Source organism: Physcomitrium patens, chromosome 8 (assembly GCF_059467195.1).
Source record: "Physcomitrium patens ecotype Gransden chromosome 8, ASM5946719v1, whole genome shotgun sequence".
Lineage (NCBI taxonomy): Eukaryota > Viridiplantae > Streptophyta > Bryopsida > Funariales > Funariaceae > Physcomitrium > Physcomitrium patens.
Window position 1 is genome coordinate 1,665,118 of NC_143417.1, and position 18,396 is coordinate 1,683,513.

At 40.5% G+C, this 18,396-nt stretch overlaps 3 protein-coding genes across 6 annotated transcripts; 2 read left to right on the forward strand and 1 right to left on the reverse strand.

Moving 5' to 3' along the window:
• Positions 1 to 279: 279 nt before the first annotated feature.
• Positions 280 to 12,191, forward strand: LOC112286155 (cullin-associated NEDD8-dissociated protein 1). The gene is made up of 29 exons (XM_024527795.2): positions 280 to 561; positions 1,728 to 1,920; positions 2,387 to 2,556; positions 2,825 to 3,035; positions 3,170 to 3,335; positions 3,496 to 3,625; positions 4,167 to 4,281; positions 4,813 to 4,973; positions 5,154 to 5,277; positions 5,552 to 5,602; positions 5,682 to 5,767; positions 6,083 to 6,167; positions 6,363 to 6,464; positions 6,551 to 6,649; positions 6,790 to 6,903; positions 7,179 to 7,262; positions 7,452 to 7,592; positions 7,728 to 7,820; positions 7,955 to 8,076; positions 8,306 to 8,468; positions 8,680 to 8,919; positions 9,133 to 9,378; positions 9,469 to 9,660; positions 9,900 to 10,046; positions 10,285 to 10,401; positions 10,622 to 10,790; positions 11,003 to 11,080; positions 11,206 to 11,344; positions 11,544 to 12,191. Exons 2-29 carry the CDS (start codon positions 1,885 to 1,887, stop codon positions 11,674 to 11,676), a joined length of 3,714 nt encoding a protein of 1,237 aa, XP_024383563.1. The 5' UTR covers positions 280 to 561; positions 1,728 to 1,884; the 3' UTR covers positions 11,677 to 12,191.
• A 425-nt stretch (positions 12,192 to 12,616) lies between these two features.
• LOC112286156 (uncharacterized) lies at positions 12,617 to 14,977 on the reverse strand. Of its 2 annotated transcripts, XM_024527797.3 has the most exons (3): positions 14,733 to 14,977; positions 13,688 to 14,364; positions 12,617 to 13,265 (listed from the first exon to the last, which is right to left on the reverse strand). In XM_024527797.3, the coding sequence occupies exons 2-3, from the start codon at positions 14,193 to 14,195 to the stop codon at positions 12,868 to 12,870; spliced, it is 906 nt and encodes a 301-aa protein (XP_024383565.1). In that variant the 5' UTR covers positions 14,196 to 14,364; positions 14,733 to 14,977; the 3' UTR covers positions 12,617 to 12,867. The 2 variants fall into 2 exon arrangements, with proteins under 2 accessions (XP_024383565.1, XP_024383564.1); XM_024527796.3 differs by lacking the exon at positions 14,733 to 14,977 and having other exon boundaries at positions 13,688 to 14,591.
• A 251-nt stretch (positions 14,978 to 15,228) lies between these two features.
• Positions 15,229 to 16,174, forward strand: LOC112286157 (uncharacterized). Of its 3 annotated transcripts, none has more exons than XM_073535825.2 (2): positions 15,229 to 15,455; positions 15,584 to 16,174. In XM_073535825.2, the coding sequence occupies exons 1-2, from the start codon at positions 15,229 to 15,231 to the stop codon at positions 15,612 to 15,614; spliced, it is 258 nt and encodes an 85-aa protein (XP_073391926.1). In that variant the 3' UTR covers positions 15,615 to 16,174. The 3 variants fall into 3 exon arrangements, with proteins under 3 accessions (XP_073391926.1, XP_073391925.1, XP_024383566.1); XM_073535824.2 differs by having other exon boundaries at positions 15,685 to 16,174; XM_024527798.3 differs by having other exon boundaries at positions 15,732 to 16,174.
• Positions 16,175 to 18,396: the final 2,222 nt, after the last annotated feature.

Sequence of the window (18,396 nt, forward strand, 5' to 3'; positions counted from 1 at the left end):
GTTCCCAAATAGCCCTTTCCACACAGCACTGCCCGAAGGAGAAGAAGAGAAACAAACACATTGACCAAATCATGGAACCACTGTCGGGATCTCGTTATAGATGCTCAGAATGGAGGCACCCGAGAATGGAACCCAAGATCTGCCACGACGAGACCAAGTCAAAAGGCAAGGCTGGTCTTGGCCGAGCACGCAATGACTGACTCACTCGCGGGTGACGTAAGCCCTAATGTTTCACGACGGACAAAGTCTAATGGCAGGGCTCGTCCGCACCAGGAAGGAGGAAGAGGAAGAAGGAGAAGACGTGGGACGAGAACGAGGCACTCGGATGCTTGTAAATTATTTCGGAACTAGGCTTAGAGGTTGTTGATGGCCAGGAGGCTTAATGTCGCTTTGGCGCACGTTGCTACGACGCACATTTTCTTGCGATTCTTTTAGAAAATTTTCCAGCTCTTGGAATTCATTGGCATTGGATTTGTCGCGGTGCTTTTGAGCTGTGCCCTTCGAAGTGAGTGCATTTAAGCAGCTCGGGACGTTCCCCGCGGGTGATTCTCATTTTCCGTGGTGAGTTGCTTGAGCGCGTTGAGACTGTGGACAATTTTGGTGATTTCATGAGTTTTGGCCTTGGTGTGAGGTTTTATAGGGGAGGTGGAGGGGTATGTGAAGTGATGGATGGGATTGCGGAATTCGATGGGATAATGGAATCGTGGTTTAGTTGCATTGAGACGAAGACGATACGATATGGGCTGAAAAGAGACTAGATAAAACGAGACGAGACTTGAAGTGCTACGGGATTCGGAGTAAGTTGTGTTCGGAGGAGTCTATCGTGCAATTTGGTGGTTGTCGTTTGGTGATATGCAATGCGGAGAGTGTTAAGATTGGTTGATGATCAATTAGGAAAACCCTGGGAGGCTGCGATTCTGGTGATAATGTGGGTTTGGAGAATGGAGAGAATGGAGCGAGCGGGTTGTAGTTCCTGCATTGTGACGTGAATTGCAGAGTATCTTAGGAGGGTTTTCAGATTCGAGTCTGAGTATGTTCAAATTTTGTTCTCCAGACAGATGCCTTCAATGGTTGGCTGGAAGTCGGCATGTAATGTGATGTGTCTGCTGTCATATTTCACGTCACTGATAAGATTGAAAACAGAAACGACTGTGAAATTTTCACTCTTACATCAGTGATCCGAGATCTGCAACCTGCACAGAAATCACGACACTGTATATCTTATCCTGTAGAACGGAAATTCTACCTGGAACAGGAACTGGTGGAATATAATTATTTATCGAAAGTTCATCGTGCCTAGGCTACGTATGCGGTTTGGAAGGTTTACCCGTTGCTCTTTCTGATCAGCTATGGCATTCCCGAGTGCCCAGCAGGATTCGATTTCAAACACTTCAGATGAAGATTTTGGTATTCGAGCTAATTTGACGTATTCAAGATTGACCTCTTTGCTAGGATTATCGCAAGAGGATTGTCTGTTTTATACTTGTGAGGGAAGAGCCCATCCCAGGCCTTGCTGGAACTTATTGATGCTATTGACACTATTGACGCTATTGACGCACTTAAGTTCATGCAATGGTTGAGGTTTAGATGCCATCGCTACAAGTGTGCATTTTTATTTTTATTTTTATCTCCGGTTTGGAGTTTTCAAACACATTACCCGAGTGCATTTTTGAGTTGATTATTTTGTATGTTTGAATTTAAAGTTCATTTCCTGCGTCTATGTGCAGAATTCCTCCTGATTGGGTGACATCTCCTCGCACTGCATGCAACTGCAAGCGCGCTCTTCATCAATGTATTGAACTGAATGCTTTAGGAGGTCTTCCTATTGTCCTCTCAGGCTTGTTGTAATCATCAGAAGCACCAGGTCAAACAGACTTTGTTAAGATGGCAAGTCTTGCAGTAGGCCTGATTTTAGAGAAGGTAAATGCTCCTCTGAGTCTCTCTTTATTATTCGATAATGCTAAGTTTTGTGATAGTGGTTGTCCTCTCAAACATCGTGTACATTGTGATCTCTGATACTCAAGACCCACAAGTCTATGATATCCTATCTTTCTCGGTTGCTCACATCTAGTTACATAGCTCAAGAATTTCTCCAGTATCTGTCGAGTAAGTCTGATTATCTTGGGTTACAGCTACTTTCATGTTTCAAGTTTTATGAAGGGTGATTAAGCCGAGGATCCTGTCAGTGGTTCTACCTGCGTATGGACGTTTCAAAATGGAATGACTATGTATCGTCCTGTAAGTAGAGAGAACAATGTCACGGACCAAAAGCATTGGTTTCTCCTCCTCCTCCTTCTCCTACTACTACTACTACTACTAATGATAATAATAGCTTTCTATGTACTTTTAATCGTGTTGAGCCTGTTTATTCTGGTTGCTGACGCAGATTGCCTCAAAAGATAAGGATTTTCGGTATATGGCTACATCTGACCTGCTCAACGAGCTTCAAAAAGATAGTTTCAAATTAGATACGGATACTGAACGTAAAGTGTCACAAATAGTTCTTCAGCAACTGGATGATGCATCTGGAGACATATCAGGACTTGCTGTCAAGTGGTAAATCTTTACTGTTCCCGTGAATTTTTTTTCACACCCTTCTCGTTTTGGCTACATTTGTACTGTAGAGATCAGATGAAGTATAGCCTCCCACATTGCTGGGATATCGAGGGATACGTGCTGTAACAAGAAAGTTGAAAGAGTTTTGCAGTTCCTAACAAGTACTCAAGGAATGTTATCAACACAGAGGCACATTGTCACATGTTGGTTTTGTTACTAGAATTGTTCTATTTTTATTTTTGTTGATTCGCACAGCTCTTGCACGCAGCTTAGCGCCTTTGGTGAAAAAGGTCCACGAAGGTAGAGTTGTGGAGATAGTGGAATCCCTGTGCCAGAAGCTTCTGACTGGAAAAGAGCAACAGCGGGACACTGCCAGTATAGCACTGAAGACAGTAGTGGCTGACATCCCCAGTGGAAATGTCGCACAGTCCGTTGTCGTCTACCTGACCCCTAAGCTGATCAAGGGCATAACAAATTCGGTTTGTCTTGAGGCCCTGCTTCACCTTTCATCAATTTGCTATACTTGTGGCGTTTACAACTTATTCAGTGAATGCTCAAATGCACTTGGTTACCAAGTTCTGTAGGTTATCTCAAACTACGTTGGTCAACACAGGACACAAGCACAGAGGTGAAGAGTGAGTGCCTGGACATCTTGTGTGATGTACTCCATCGTTTTGGAAGTCTTATGACTATAGATCATGAGAAGCTGGTGAAGGCACTTCTCATGCAACTCAATTTGCCACGTGCTGGCCTGCGAAAGCGTGCTATCCAGTGTCTTGGTAAGTATGATAATTTATCGTGCAAGATGTGTTAATACAACTTTGGTGTATTTGGACATGAAGGAATTGTTAGTGTCTAGTTGGAGTTTGTATTCGTGTATATATGAATCTTGATGCAGAACATTGCGTATCGGGGTCTGATAAAAGTTTTCAAATGCAGCGACTCTGGCTACAACCATGTCTGACGACCTTCTCGCAAAAGCAACGGCTAACGTTGTCCAGATATTGAAGAACAAAGATGTGAAACCAGATATGATTCGTACAAATATCCAAATGATTGGGGCATTCTGGTAAGAAAGTGATCTCTCTCTCTCTCTCTCTCTCTCTCTCTCTCATTTTTTTTTTTTTTTTTTTTTTTTATTTTTAAAAGAGCTTGGGGGATCAGATCGTGTGGTTGCGTACTTTAAGGAGGTCATGTGGGTGTGGATCATAGTGTCCTTCCGTAGAACTTTTCGCCAAACGGTTAGTTGCAGGTTGTCAGACTAGACAATGTGCTGGGAAATTTTTGTTAACATCATGCATGCCAAAAGTCTCAAATCTGGGTTTCTGCGGGCAGGTTCATACGGACAAAGTGTTTCGGGTATAGCATTTCAAAGCACATCGTTAGTAGCTATTTTGAGATAATGTAGGGATTACACTTTTGAAACAATCATGTACGGGTAGTCTCGAGTGACTTCATTAGCTTCTCCGCTCGGGTTTTCATGTTGGATGAACGAGCATGTTGATGTTACTGGTAGTTTATTATCGTTCTTCGTATTATTAAGAGTTGATGTAGGAGTGGTTTGTGTAAGTGATTTAGCTTACCCCTGGAAATTTTCGTATTTTTTGCAGCCGTGCAGTTGGTTATAGGTTTGGTCCACATTTAAATGAAGTTGTCCCACTCCTTTTTTGCTATTGCAACAATGCATCAGAGAACGATGATGAACTACGGGAGAACAGCTTGCAGGTATAGTGCTTCAACGATTGCTGCTTAGGTTAATATGTGTCGTATCCTTTTTATAACAACTAAAACAACGAAATCTATGTGTACATCAAATCAGTTCTTTACCGTATGTGTCATACTTTGGCAAGTTGGCACTAATGCTATCCACTTACCTGTGTAAGAGTCAAATAATGTGTAGCGCAGTCAACAACTAAAACAGTGTGGTCGTAACACAATAAGTTATACAATGCATCCGGTACATGAATGCAGTTCCGAATTTTTTCATTGATTTCAACCAATTTTCACTGATGTGCTGATGTGTATTCCTCTCGTTACTCGGTTTTAGGCTTTAAGAGGAAACGATGAGAAGAAACTTACGTTTAATTTCGTCAATGGTTAGGAATAAGAGAAGTAAGAGCAACGTTTCAGAGTGTTATGACGCTATACTACTGGTGCCTGAACGTTGGGGTTGCAGGTTAATTCTTGTGAACAATAGAAACTGTGAACCATTACAAACCATCATTTGATTATGTTTTTTTTTCTGTGTCTTGTTAGGCGTTGGAAAGTTTTATTTTACGATGCCCCAGAGATGTTGCGCCTCATACCGACTTGATTTTAGACCTGGGGCTGAAATATTTGAGTTACGATCCCAATTTTACGGATGACATGGATGAAGACCAGGCTGAAGATATGGATGGCGAAGAAGATGAAGATGAGTATGGACACTTCTTTCGTAATCTAATCTTTTCTTTTCTTTTCTTTCTTTTCTTTTTCAAATGATATGTGCTCTCTTTCACCCTACTCTTATCATAATGAATCTTGTAGAAGCATTTTGCAGCTTCCCTATTATCCGTTAGTCTTAAGGAAGGCTTGAAAATTCGAATGTCCTTGAGCAGAGAAAGCGCGGACGAGTACAGTGATGATGAAGATATGAGTTGGAAAGTACGAAGAGCTGCAGCGAAATGCGTGTCAGCAGTGATCTCTTCACGACCCGAGATGCTTGCCACGCTTTATGTTGAAGTATGGAGTCTTGCATTCCTTGCTCTTCTTCCTTGTGCATACTTTTGCAGAGACAGATGAGGCTCATGCATTTGTGTTGCGTAAGAACTGTGTTCTTCAAATATTTTCTGCTTTGTACTACGCACAGTACTTCAATAGCGCTGCTTGGCGATGTTTTAACAAGATTCTTATAAGTATTTCTCAGGAACTGGTGAAAGATTATATAATATTTACTGCTCATTGTTGGTGTGTGTTAAACCGCTTTGTTCTAAAATGTCTTGTTGTGGTGTTCCAGGCCAGTCCAAAGTTGATCGAGCGTTTCAAGGAGAGGGAGGAAAATGTTAAGGTACACATGTGTTGCAGCGTTCGTGTGGATAATCTCTGTAATCACGTGCATTCTCTAAACGACTCTTTTCTGTTGTCAGATTGATGTCTATAATGCATTCATTGATCTTCTTCGGCAAACGGGAAATGTCACCAAAGGCTCTGGAGGTCTTGCCAATCCATCTAGGTGTGCCCTTTTCCTTACGCTTTATCGAATTCTATCGATCTGTGCGATGGATATTTCTGCTCATAAATCCAGTCCTGTCATATCTTGAATGAACAGTTGCGATCTGCTTTGTACTTGGAACTTTTCATTCTTTATCAAAAAAAATTGAAGCGCACGCGCACGCGCACACACACACACACACACACATTCTTTGCTTTAGTAGGTTGTTATTTAAAAATCTGAAACAAAAGTATAGATATTGGTTGGGCTCCCGGGCAGGAGCGGTTGGGTTTGTTTGTGGGAAGTATGAAGCTGATGTTGTTAGGGTTTTAGCAGCCCTTTGCATATTCTGCAACAGGAAGTGCCTAAGGTCATCAAGTCTCTGAACAAACAGCTCCGTGAAAAATCTTTGAAGACAAAGGTGAATTTGAGCCCTCTTTTCTAATATATTTCAATTTTGTTGATGGTTTCTTTTGGAAAATAAGTTCTTTTTGCTCGAGTGGTTTACCTAATACAGCCTTGTTCAGGAAGGATTTTTTCATCTGATTTTGTTTGTTTCAACCAGTGAAGCTGTTGATATGCTAATGATGTGGTCAATTGTGTGATTGTTCTTCAGGTGGGGGCGTTCTCTGTTTTGAAGGAGCTAGTCATGGTGCTACCGAATTCTCTGTCTGAGCATATGGGCTCCTTAGTTCCAGGCATTGAGAAAGCATTGAATGTAAGTGACGACCTTACGATTAGAGTTTGTCGATTTTGAGTGCACATATTCAGTTGCAGTACTTATATCATGTGATGTTTTTACAGGATAAGACTTCAAATTCAAACCTGAAAATTGAGGCTTTGGTGTTTACTCGTTTGATTATGGCTTCTCATTCGCCAACAGTCTTTCATCCGCACATTAAGGTATGTTGTATTGAATTTTGTACACATAACGTGTATTAAACACTGCTGAAGTCTGCAGGCCTTTTAAAGTTCTACACTTCTGGTTTCCTCGATGGTGTTTTGTCCACTAATTAGAACTATTTAATCTGTCGCTGTTTTAGGCCTTGTCAGAACCTGTGCTAGCTGCTGTTGGAGAGAGATATTATAAAGTTACTGCAGAGGCTTTAAGAGTTTGTGGCGAGCTTGTGAAAGCAATTCGTCCAAATTTTGACAACGTAAGGACACTCCATGGACTTGGATGATCTTGTATTGCAAGTATGTATACAGTTCATATAGGCGTTGTTCTAGATTCTGCGCACTCGAGTAAATGGCTAGTCAGAATTTGAGTTCATCCTGGTTAGGTGGGTTGGTGATGTTTTTGAACTAGTTTTTGATCTCTCGTGGTAACATATTTATCGCATGACCTTGTATCAAGATAGTAGCCTTCGCATATAGTCACATCTATCTCTTGAAAACTTCTAACAATTGCCCCTTCCTTACGTTCTTGTAGCCTCCTGCCTTCAACTTTGTTCCATTTGTGCAACCCATTTACAACGCCATCTTTAAGAGGTTGACTGCTCAAGATCAAGATCAGGTTTGTAGCTTTTCAGAATGATAATGGAGTTGCGGGAACTAGTAGTATGAGGCTGTTACATTATTTTTGTGTGCTACATGCCTGCTCATGTACGTTGACAACTGAGAAAAGTGTGTACTTTTCTTGGCAGTTCTTCTCTTGTCAACGGCTAATAATTGTTAAGAACTAATATAGTGAACGGAATTACAGGAAGTCAAGGAATGTGCAATATCTTGCATGGGGCTCGTCACCTCCATTCTTGGAGATCATCTCAAGAAGGAACTGAACACGTGCTTACCTCTGTTGTTGGAGCGTTTGCGAAATGAAATCACAAGACTCACAGCTGTTAAGGTGGTACCTTTATTGGCAATCTAGAATCGATTGACTTTGCTTGATCGTAGTGTGTGAAACTTCTAGAAAGTGCTTGGACTAATACGAACATCATTACTTCGAATATTTCTCTGGGATAATTGTGTTGGAATACAGGCGTTTGCAACCATTGCAGAGTCTCCTTTGAGCATAGACTTATCCCCAGTCCTAGAGCAAGTCGTTACAGAGCTGACAACGTTCTTGCGCAAGGTATGTATCATTTAAAAAACACTTCAACTACTGTGCTTTTATTCAACGCTGTATTGTATTAAGCTGTTCACGTTGGTGTTGAAGGAAGCTTCAAAGCCTCTATACTTTTCTGAACTGGGTTTGGTTTTGGACAGGCGAACCGAACTCTGCGACAGGCCTCATTGTGCACTTTGAACTCGCTACTTACGGCTTACAGCAACAAAATTAGCCCAGCCAGCTACAAATCCATTGTCATAGAGTTATCTTCCCTAATCAGGTGGGTGCTCTTTCTCATCTGCTTGCCATTTTGTCAGAAAGAGACTGAAATCTGCAGCAATGAAAGCCTGAAATCAAATGAAGGTTAACTAGCTTTCATTTTGGAATGTAAAATTTTCTGAGGGTTTCAATCAGGATCAATTATTAACTCGAATTCTTCGATGTGCTTTTATGTGTTCGATACGCCACACGCTGCTGAGAGTGGTTGTTGTGATTACTGGTTTTGGCAGTGACGCAGACTTGCACATGACAGCGTTAACATTGGAGTTATGTTGCACCATGATGGTTGATGAAAAACACCACTCCAATGCTGGTGCTGCTATTCGGGAACGTGTATTACCTCAAGCCCTCGTCCTTGTTAAAAGTTCGCTACTACAGGGTCAAGCGTTGCAGGTAACTCTTTCAAATAGTTTTGTGTGTTTTGAGATCCGTCGTAAGAAGGTCAAAAATTGTTTCTTAAGGTTTGGCTAAACGAAATGAAAATCATGCTTGGGTCTAGCATTATATCATTACAACAATCTACTTTCTTGGTTCCTAGGTTTTCAACGAATTCGAAATGTGCCCAAACTAATGTCAGTGTAACATGGAACATGATTGATATCAGACTCTTCAAGCCTTTTTTGCGGCTCTAGTACTATCGACAAATACAAGTTTTGATTCACTATTGGAAGCTTTGCTTTCCACTGCGAGGACCGCGTCTCCTGGTGGGCCTGCCAGTAAGCAGGCATTTCATTCCACTGCGCAATGTGCAGCCGTATTATGTCTGGCAGCAGGAGAGAAAATGTGCTCTCAAACTGTGAGCATGTTGTTGACCACTTTAAGGTCGAGCGATGGAACGGATGCAGTAAGTTTTAGAACTTCATATTCAGACTTTAATGATAAAGTGATTGTGACCTTCTATTTCTTTGTTTTTTCCTGTGACTATTGGAAAATGTATGCCGAATTATAAGTTTGTACCACCGTCTTAAGAGTTGTCTGGCATGAATGTTTCCGCTCAAAGGACGATTGCATATTTTTTACAGCATTCCAATAGCTGATTACTTCTTTCTCTTTGCAGGCGCAGTTATTGTCTTTGTTATGCCTAGGGGAAATAGGAAGGAGAAGGGACCTGAGTAGCCACTCCAACATAGAAGGGGTCGTGATTAGATCTTTTCAGTCTCCATCCGAGGAGATTAAAGCTGCCGCGTCATATGCATTGGGTAATATTGCTGTTGGTAATTTGGCTCAGTATCTGCCGTTCATTCTCAGCCAAATCGATCGCCAGGCTAAACTTCAATATCTACTGCTTCATTCGTTGAAGGAGGTAAGAGTTTTCCTCTCGTCGATTAGTCATCTCCAGGTGTTTCTTTGTTTGAAAACACAGCGACGTTGATCCTGAAATGGTGGGTTGCAGGTTATATCACGTCAAGCTATGGATGGTGAAGCGAAAGGAAACATGGATTTGCAAGATGCAGATGTTCAGAAAATCCTGAGTTTGCTGTTTACACATTGCGAGAGCGAAGAGGAAGGAGTTCGCAACGTAGTAGCAGAGTGTCTGGGAAAGCTGGCTCTTATTGAACCTGAGAAGTTGGTACCAGCTCTTAAGGTCGGCTCTGCCCTATTCTTACCAGTCTAAGTCGTTAAAGTAGTCACCATCTTTATCATTTACAGTTGATAATGTTCAATGTTGCTTAGGGGAGTCATTGAATGGTTACCATGCTCTATAATGGGGGCTGTTTTTCCACTACTGGCGGGAGTAGTGCGTCTCAGGCCAATGGGGTTGGTATACTTGTTGATGCTTTCTTTATGCATTGTCTGATACATGTCTACTAAATTTTGTTGCAGGAACGTACAGCTAGTCCTTCAGCTTATACAAGGGCGACAGTGGTTATTGCAATTAAATATACAATTGTTGAGCGACCACAGCCTATTGACTCCTACGTCAAGTCGTGTATATCATCCTTCTTGCTACTTATTAAGGATGTAGACAGAGTAAGTCTTTTGTGTCTTGGCTGTACATAATGATAAGACTTTTCATAGTAGCGACTGAATGGTGTACAATCAACTATTATACCTTCTGAATTCGTCGTATTCTACGTGTATAATGTAGGTTGGTACTCTGTAATAAGCGGTATAGCGCATTGAATAGTCCCTGATAGTTGTATCAACCCCTTCAGTATGCTTTAAAACAGAATATTTCTAAACTTGACTGCTGAGTGCGTTATTGCAGCACGTGCGGAGGGCTGCAGTGTCAGCATTGAGCACAGCAGCTCACAACAAGCCTGCTCTTGTGAAGGAGTTGCTACCTACGTTATTGCCACTCCTCTATGATCAAACAGTAGTCAAGGTACTCCAACTTTCTTTCCTCAAGGAGTGTACTATTTTAGGTTAAGTGCTTTGGACGTTCTGAGAAACTGATCGTTCCGTCGTTTCCTAATGTTGCTTTACTGGGTTTTGTTCCGGTGATTCTTCTGTTTTGTTTACTCCGCGTCTGCCTTTTGTTCAGAACAACGATCTGTGGTATCCGCAGTTGTTCACTAAATTATTCATCGTTGGTGGATGTGTAGAAAGAGCTCATCAGGACCGTGGATCTTGGTCCTTTCAAGCATATTGTGGATGATGGGCTGGAACTCAGGAAGGGAGCCTTTGAATGTGTGGATACCTTGCTCGACAGTTGCCTTGATCAGATCAATCCTTCATTTTTTATCACTCCTCACCTGCTGTCTGGTTTAGCAGGTCTGTTCCAAGATATACTTCTGGTTCTCTTTTGATAACAATCCATTCGCCATGAGATAATTATTATATAGTTATCTCTGTACGTACAGGATATTTCATACTGTTGACGCGAGGATCAAAGCAGTATGTGCAGTTTTATTAACATTGTTTGAGGTTTCTATTCTATTCTATTCTATTCAGAACAAACCGTCACCACTGCTTCCTTTGTGCAGATCATTACGATGTGAAAATGCCATGTCATCTAATCCTATCAAAGTTGGCAGCCAAGTGCGGAGGTGCAGTTCTAGCTGGTAATTGCCTTCTTTCAAGTGTGAGACATTCGTGGGTTTTGATTTTAGCCTTGATGGACAGGGCAATTCAAGTGGTATTATTATTGATTTCCGTGAATGGAACATGACTTATGCCTTTGGTGTAGTGATGGATGCGCTTGTGGAGCCATTGGAAAAAACTATCCAACACAAAACAAAACCCGATGCTGTGAAGCAAGAGGTTGACCGTAATGAGGACATGATCCGAAGCGCTCTTCGTGCAATTGATTCTCTGAATCGGATAAGGTAGGCCTCACCTTCAGTGCTTGTTACAACACGAGTCTGCATTGGCGGAGCAGTATAAATATCTCTCTGGGTTTTCCCCTTCAGGAATCTGCTTAGAGAGCTAGCCTCTATTTCGTTTGCAAATCATGAGCTTCTGCAAGTTCACTTCAGTATTTTAATGAATTTTTTAGACTTTCTTAACAGTTTCTGTATCTGGCAGTGGGGAGCCTACACCTCGATTCAAGGCTTTCATGAACCATGTGGTCAAGGTAGGTTCGCTTGGAGAGAAATACAACGTGGTGCGTCATGAGAGCGACACTTTGGGTGCTGGGGACATTATGGATTTGAATTAAATTATCCGCTACTAACGTCCAAGGTCGTCAGCTACCTACAACGCTACTTATACCTGCTCCACAAGAGTTCTGATCCGGGATTGCCCAGCGTAGGTCGTTCTCTTCTAGCTCGTGTCTCAGTGGAATAGCAGGTTCACGAATTGACTGTATACAGGTGAGCAATGTGCGCAAGCATTGCAATCTGTAGGTGAATAGAATCCTTTGGTATCTACTTGAGTTGTTTTTGCGGGTCTATATATGAAAATATGAACTTCACCACTGGCCGAGCTGGCTTGAATGTGAAGTATTTAGCAATAGCTCGTTTTCTTCTCAACTTAATTTTCCTAGTGCTTCTTTCACTGTCCTTCGGTAGGTTGCGTTTTGCAAGCGTAGCACTTAAACCCTGTATGATTATATTGCAAATGCAGGGTAGTCTGTTCATTTGGTTTGCGAAGTTGAGGAATTGTCTATATCAGTATTATGATCATTTGATCCTTTTCCATAATTCAGTCAATTGTGCAGAGGGATTTCATGGAGCAGAGAGTATCATAATTGGGTATTTCTCAGTTGTCTTATGATTCGAGAAATGATGTATACTGCGTTGATATTGTTGGGCATTGTGGCAGACTATACCGGACCCTCAAAAGCTTTCATGTACGAACAGTTAACAAAGCTGTATGAATATCTCATATCAAATGTCTTCTGAGAAAATGCAAACATCGTGTATGAACTAAACGAATTGTATCCACTTTCCCCATTGGAACATTCCTCCATTAAGTGAATGAAAATATCCACCAAATTTTTTCTCTCCACCCTACGAAAACAAAACTAACACTTCACACTACATAAAGCTGAGATCGAAACTCAACATGAAGCCACACTCCCGCTCAAACAACTTCCACCCACTTTAACACATCCAAAACGCTGCACGAAACGCGGATCACATTTAGCGACCAGAACGGAGTAAAAAGGTACTAGACATTGATGATTGATTGAGATGGAGATGACAAACTCCGCTTACACAAATCTCAGCTCTATGTTGATGAGCTCCAACGGAATGAATCATCAGTACTCAAGGAAAAATAGGAGAGATCCACTAACTCACTTCGTGGAAGGACATCCCAGTGTGTGGTTCGATCTTTATACAAATACAACAAGACGGTAGAAAATCAACAACATATTCAACTCATCTTCTTCTTCTTCAGTCTGGGATTACGGTTGCAGGGGCTTCATCTGCACACTGATGTCGGCATCGGAGATGGCGTCTCGAGAGACAGTGATGGGCTCGTAGGCCGGTCCAGCGCGCCGGGGACCATGCACTTTGGCAACCAACGCGAACATCAACACGGAGAAGCAGACCACCATGATAACATGGAAGTTGAATGCCAGGTTCATGAGCGCTACTGCTCGAATCCGCGACACTTCAACGTCGCATACGGTGGATCCGTCGATTCCAGTTGGGAGGTCAAGGCGGTAGTGGCATCCCTGAGGGATGTAGTCTTCTACATAGAGATAGAGGCCAATTTGGAACAGCCAGGTGCCTTGGAGGATGATTCCCATGCAGAGCACCACGTCCACAAGGAAGAGCTTGGGTCGGAGTGCGAGAAGACCTGCCATTGCATCAACAACGAAGCAAGACCCATGACTAGAGGAATCTCCTGGAACTTCTAGCATGTAAAAAGTTAAAGAAATGGACGTTCATTGACAAGAGGTTGTTTATAGGGAAAAATCTGACGAAGTCTAGCTCAGTACCAGATGACCTAATCATCCTCAACTACTCAATAAGATGAATTCTTCTCAGCGAAGTGCACACTTTGAAATCAGATGGTTACACCGCGCGTGGAGGATAACATCCAATGAATTTGACCAATGCAAGTGCAAATTCTAAAGATGGGTCAATCTGACGGAAGTACAAGGGAGGAAACACTAAACCCTAGAAGTTTGAGATCGCTGAGAAAGGCTTGAATCGTGTTCTGGATCTTCCATTCTGGCCTTAAGATTAGCCATGACAGATCTAGGGAAAGTTTAGTACCTGAGGTGACGGCACACAAGCCCGCAATGTAGGCGAGCAGTAAGTTGCACTGACTCTCCAACCCTTGGTTCCTCGCCGATTCGTGAGTGACCGAGAGCCACTCCAAGCCGAAGGATATGCTGGCAAATAGGAAGGACGCATCCGTAGGCAGTGGCAACGCATTCGTGGTCTCGCTAAGCAACACAATCACGGCGTACATCCAGAACATAAGCAGCGTAGTGGAGTGCTCGAAGCTGGTAACTCTGTTCTTAAGGATCATCCCATCTTCAATGGCATGAAAGTTGGTGGACACGCCCAGCTCGTAGAAGATTGCTACGGGAATTAATACCACCATGAGGTAAAGCTCAATATACTTTCCCCGATTGGGCAGCCAGTTCGCGGGATACCACGCTCTGGCGACGTACTCCCGCGGCGACTTGACATAGTTTGAGAAAACTGACAGCAGATGCCACAATCCAACTGCGACGAGCACTATAGAAGGCGCGATGTGGCCTACGAGAGTACCCATATCTTTGCTCCTATGCTCGCGATTTCAAATCCCTTTGTACTCTCCCTCGTTTCCTACAAATCTAGCAGCACCGTCAAGAACTAGCCTGTTTGCTGGATCACTACACCATCTCCTCCTCGTCCGCACATCGACTCTTCTCCAAGTTCGAAAATCTCTGCTTTGTCGTGCTCTGTGAACAAATCACACCATAAGCACCATTTCACAAAATCTCATGCATCAACACCAGTGGGGTGGCACATTAGTTTACTGAATTCATTCTAATTAACACTTGGGGGGTAATACTCAAGTTTCAAAGCTCCGTCTCCACAAAAGGCCTGATCTCATCAACTTCAGGCCTGTGCTCCGGATCCTAAACAATGACCCCCTTCTAGAATAACAGACCTCCTAAGATGTATAAAGAACCAAAGAAACCCTAGACCCACCCGGTGACATAGTTATGAACTGCTTTCCGACTCATGCGGTTCATGACGTGGTTATTAAAAAAACGTAATTGAACATTTTCCACGCTTTTTTGGGGACATATTCCTCATTTCTTACCAGACGGCGAAGTTTCGAACGCATCATCCACTCCCCGTCAATCTACTCGGATCCACCTTCAGTGTCTGCCTCACCTACAAGATTCCTTCTGAGACCCAGAATTCATGATGATGTGGAATGAACCCAGGAGGTGGAAGATGAGCTGGTGCTTTGCCGAGATTCAGGGAAGCTACAGTGCAGACCTTGCTAGGTCCGATGGTTCTGTCATCAGCGTCGTTCGTCACTGACGTAGGCCGTGATGAGGCTCCATAGCATGTCATTGAGTTAGACAGTGGCACTGGCAACTCGGACGCGCTTCAAGACGGCGAGAGGAGCGGAAGAAAGAGTTGAGTACGGATCTTTCGGTTGGCATTCTATTCGACCCACGAGAGTTGACACACTCTAACGACTTCTCACTAGCATGAGAAAATCGCAGTCTGGCATGAGACACCGTCGTCTACTTTCTCGGGTTTTGAGGCCTGATAGTTAGGGTGGTTGAAGTCCTCCCAGGAAACAAATGCGATGTTCTAATCCCTTCTCTGCTTCAGTCCATCGCCGGTCACTACCGCTTACGGCTCTACGCATGCACTTGCCATCTGAAGAGGACCGCATTCTGAATTTCCTGGGCAATGAGCACCGGCTCAATTATGAGAAACAAGCTTACGGCGGGGTTTGTTCAGTTCGGAATTTTGGTCGACCCCAAACGGTGTGTGGATTGAATGGCTTCTGGGGATCAACACACAGGTGCCCTCCTGAATCGTCTCTTCCTTAGATGATACAGCTTGCATCATTAGTGACGGATTTCAGCAACTTCGGTGGACATTTGAGCATGCTAACGTCTAAACTCATCTCAGTTTCTGGCAATTTTCTAGGGTTTCGAGAATGACACAGTGTGCAGTTTGAAATCTGCTAAAGCAAGGAAAATCGTATTTTGCCCTCTAACATAACAATCACTCTTGACCTTAAAAAACAGTGATATTCTGAGGTTGAATTCAGTATCTTATGTAGTTTCGATCCCAGCATCAGCCATATTACGAGGTGGGGAGCTTTTTTCTCGAACCCTACGATGCGAGCTGGTTGTGGCAACATCGCAAGTCAAGAGAATCTAGAGTGTGGGTCATTGCCTGCTGCATATTGACGCTCTACTAAAACCTTCACAATTCGGTGCTGAAACCTCAACACAACAGCTACCTGCACTGGTAATGTTTCATGCAGTTTACCGTCAACGCTGCCATGCAACAGATTGTGATGAGGTTGGGGTTAGAGTGTTTAGGGTTTAAAGGATTTTTTTGCTTGTTAGAATAGAGTACACAGTTAGTGATCCCATCGTCCTTATTACCCAACAAGAGGTTGTAGAATCCTACAATTGCATCAAGCAGTCCAGTGAAGTATGAGGTCCTGGTTATTAGATGCCATTCTACTTATCTTTTGCAAACCCTAAAACAGTTCCTTTGGATATCCCATCTCCTCCTCTCGTTAGGGCAAAATTACATGTTTGAATGGGCAAGCTTCAATGCATGCAACCCACTTCTTCTTTTTTTCTTTTTCTTTTTTTTTCTTGCTTATCTCCTCACATCATCTAGTGGTTGTCTCTTCTTTTTTTTTGCCTTTTTCTGCTCACTTCCTCCATGTATGTTGTACTCTTCTTCTCACCTTTATGGATATGGATATGAATATATTTATTTATTTTGTTTCTTTTTATTTGTTTTAATTGCCACGGATATGGATATGCAAGCCATCAATGTCTCTCTTGCATGACATCAAGCCATCAATGCTTCCTTCATATCCATATCAATAATAAGTTGTATTTTTTTAATAAAAATAAACTAATGAATAAAAAAATTGTTTGAATTTGGTGATGGGTGTTCCATATTTTGTTTGAGGATTGATTTATTTCAAAAGTTATAAGTAGTGAGATTAGTAGCTTTGGTAGATTTTGAAACTCTTTTTTAACACTTCTTTTAATTAATTTAGTCTTATTAAATATAATTGAAGGAAATTATATTATAAAATTGTAATGTTTATTTTTTAAGTTATTATAATCAGTCTGCAGATGGAATGCCAATATTAATAAAAATGTAGTATTTTGTGATTTAGATGCAATATTTATAAGAGTTGATTAATTTGTTCCTAAAGTGATAACTTTAATATTTTGTAATAATATCAATGAGGTCTTTTGCTTGTTGTTTGATGCTTATATATACCAATGGAATTTGACAATTTGATGTCACAAAAATAATACTATTGCAATAGTTATGAATTTTATACCTTCTAATATCAAAATTATAGGTTTTTCTTTAAGAAAATAAATTCTTTAAAAACTTTCAAGTATAAATACAAAAGGTTTTGTAAACACTTTTGGATGTAAAGTCAAAGGAGACCTACTACACATTGTTCTTGATAATCTTGCCATATCTTTTGATAGCTAATGAAATTTTTTTTTTATAAAAAAGATAGTAAAGTTAGAGTTTAATGATCCTATGTATTATGCAAAAGAATTTATATATTTAATAAATATAGAACACAAAAAATGGTGCAACCTTAGGACTAGAAACTTAGAAAGCATTTAAGAGAGTATTTCAATTTTCTTAAGTCTACTAAATTTTTTTTTTGTAATACTAGTTGGTTTCTACCATGTCTAATAATCCTTAACAATTAATGTAATTAGAATTCTCATGCATCTTGCTTATACTAAAACCTTCATTGTATAAAAATAAAATATTGATTAAAGACTTTTCATCCTATACAATTAAACTATTTTTACATAGAATTAGAAATAATTTAGAGATTGATGAATATTATTATTAATGAGAGATAATCCACAAAAAGTGAGGACCATGCATAGAAGCAAGAAGAGTAGCCAAGAACAATGGAAGCAAGGAGAAGAGAGGTAGATACTAGAAATAGAAAGATAAGCAGGAGAAATATAAAAAGAAGAGATTACTTGTATTACCTTCAAGTATCAATGTTTGCCTATTTGAACATATAATTTTCATTAACATATAAAGATATAGAGCATAAAGAGAGATTTGTTTTTGGCATGCAAAAGATAACTGAGATTACATCTAGTAATTAAGAATATAAAATAAGAAAATAATAATAATAATAATAATAATAATAATAAATGTGATAATAAGTGATTATGGTTTATGTATTTTATTTTAGATTGATTTTTAGGATTTTGGATGAAATTATTTTTAATGGAAAGAATTGAGATAAGATCACATTCTTGTGTATATATTTTTTTCAATAAGATTTTAAAATCAACATTACCTAATTCAAAATAAAATATTTGTGTATTGTGATTTTAGGATTAATATATGCTTAATTACAAAATTTACATACCATATCTTTAATTATAGAAAAAAATAAAAATATATACTAAAAAATAAAATAATAAAAATATCAAATGATTTTTATAAGATAAATAATTTTAAAAATTAGAAAAAAATCCAAAAAAATCCAAAATAAATTTTACACATTTAGGTAATTTTTCTTAAAAGAGTGTCCAAAGCAACAATTAAAAGATAAAATGTTGTAGATTAAATTATAAAATATTCCATGTGCTTTTTTTAAATATAAATAATTATAGACCAAAAAAATTTAAAATTTTATAGTACAGTTAGAAATTTTATATTAAATGTTTTCTTAACTTTGACACAAGAATTACTTAGGCTTTTTACTA

Coding starts and splice junctions, on each gene's coding strand:
- LOC112286155 (XM_024527795.2), top strand. CDS start 1,885: ATGGCAAGTCTTGCAGTAGGCCTGATTTTAGAGAAG. Junction 5,768..6,082: donor GGTCTTGCCAATCCATCTAG/GTGTGCCCTTTT, acceptor GGGTTTTAGCAG/CCCTTTGCATATTCTGCAAC. Junction 8,469..8,679: donor TACAGGGTCAAGCGTTGCAG/GTAACTCTTTCA, acceptor GATTGATATCAG/ACTCTTCAAGCCTTTTTTGC.
- LOC112286156 (XM_024527797.3), bottom strand. CDS start 14,195: ATGGGTACTCTCGTAGGCCACATCGCGCCTTCTATAGTGCTCGTCGCA. Junction 13,266..13,687: donor CTTGTGTGCCGTCACCTCAG/GTACTAAACTTT, acceptor ATGCAATGGCAG/GTCTTCTCGCACTCCGACCC.
- LOC112286157 (XM_073535824.2), top strand. CDS start 15,229: ATGCGATGTTCTAATCCCTTCTCTGCTTCAGTCCATCGCCGGTCACTA. Junction 15,456..15,684: donor TTCTGGGGATCAACACACAG/GTGCCCTCCTGA, acceptor CTTAAAAAACAG/TGATATTCTGAGGTTGAATT.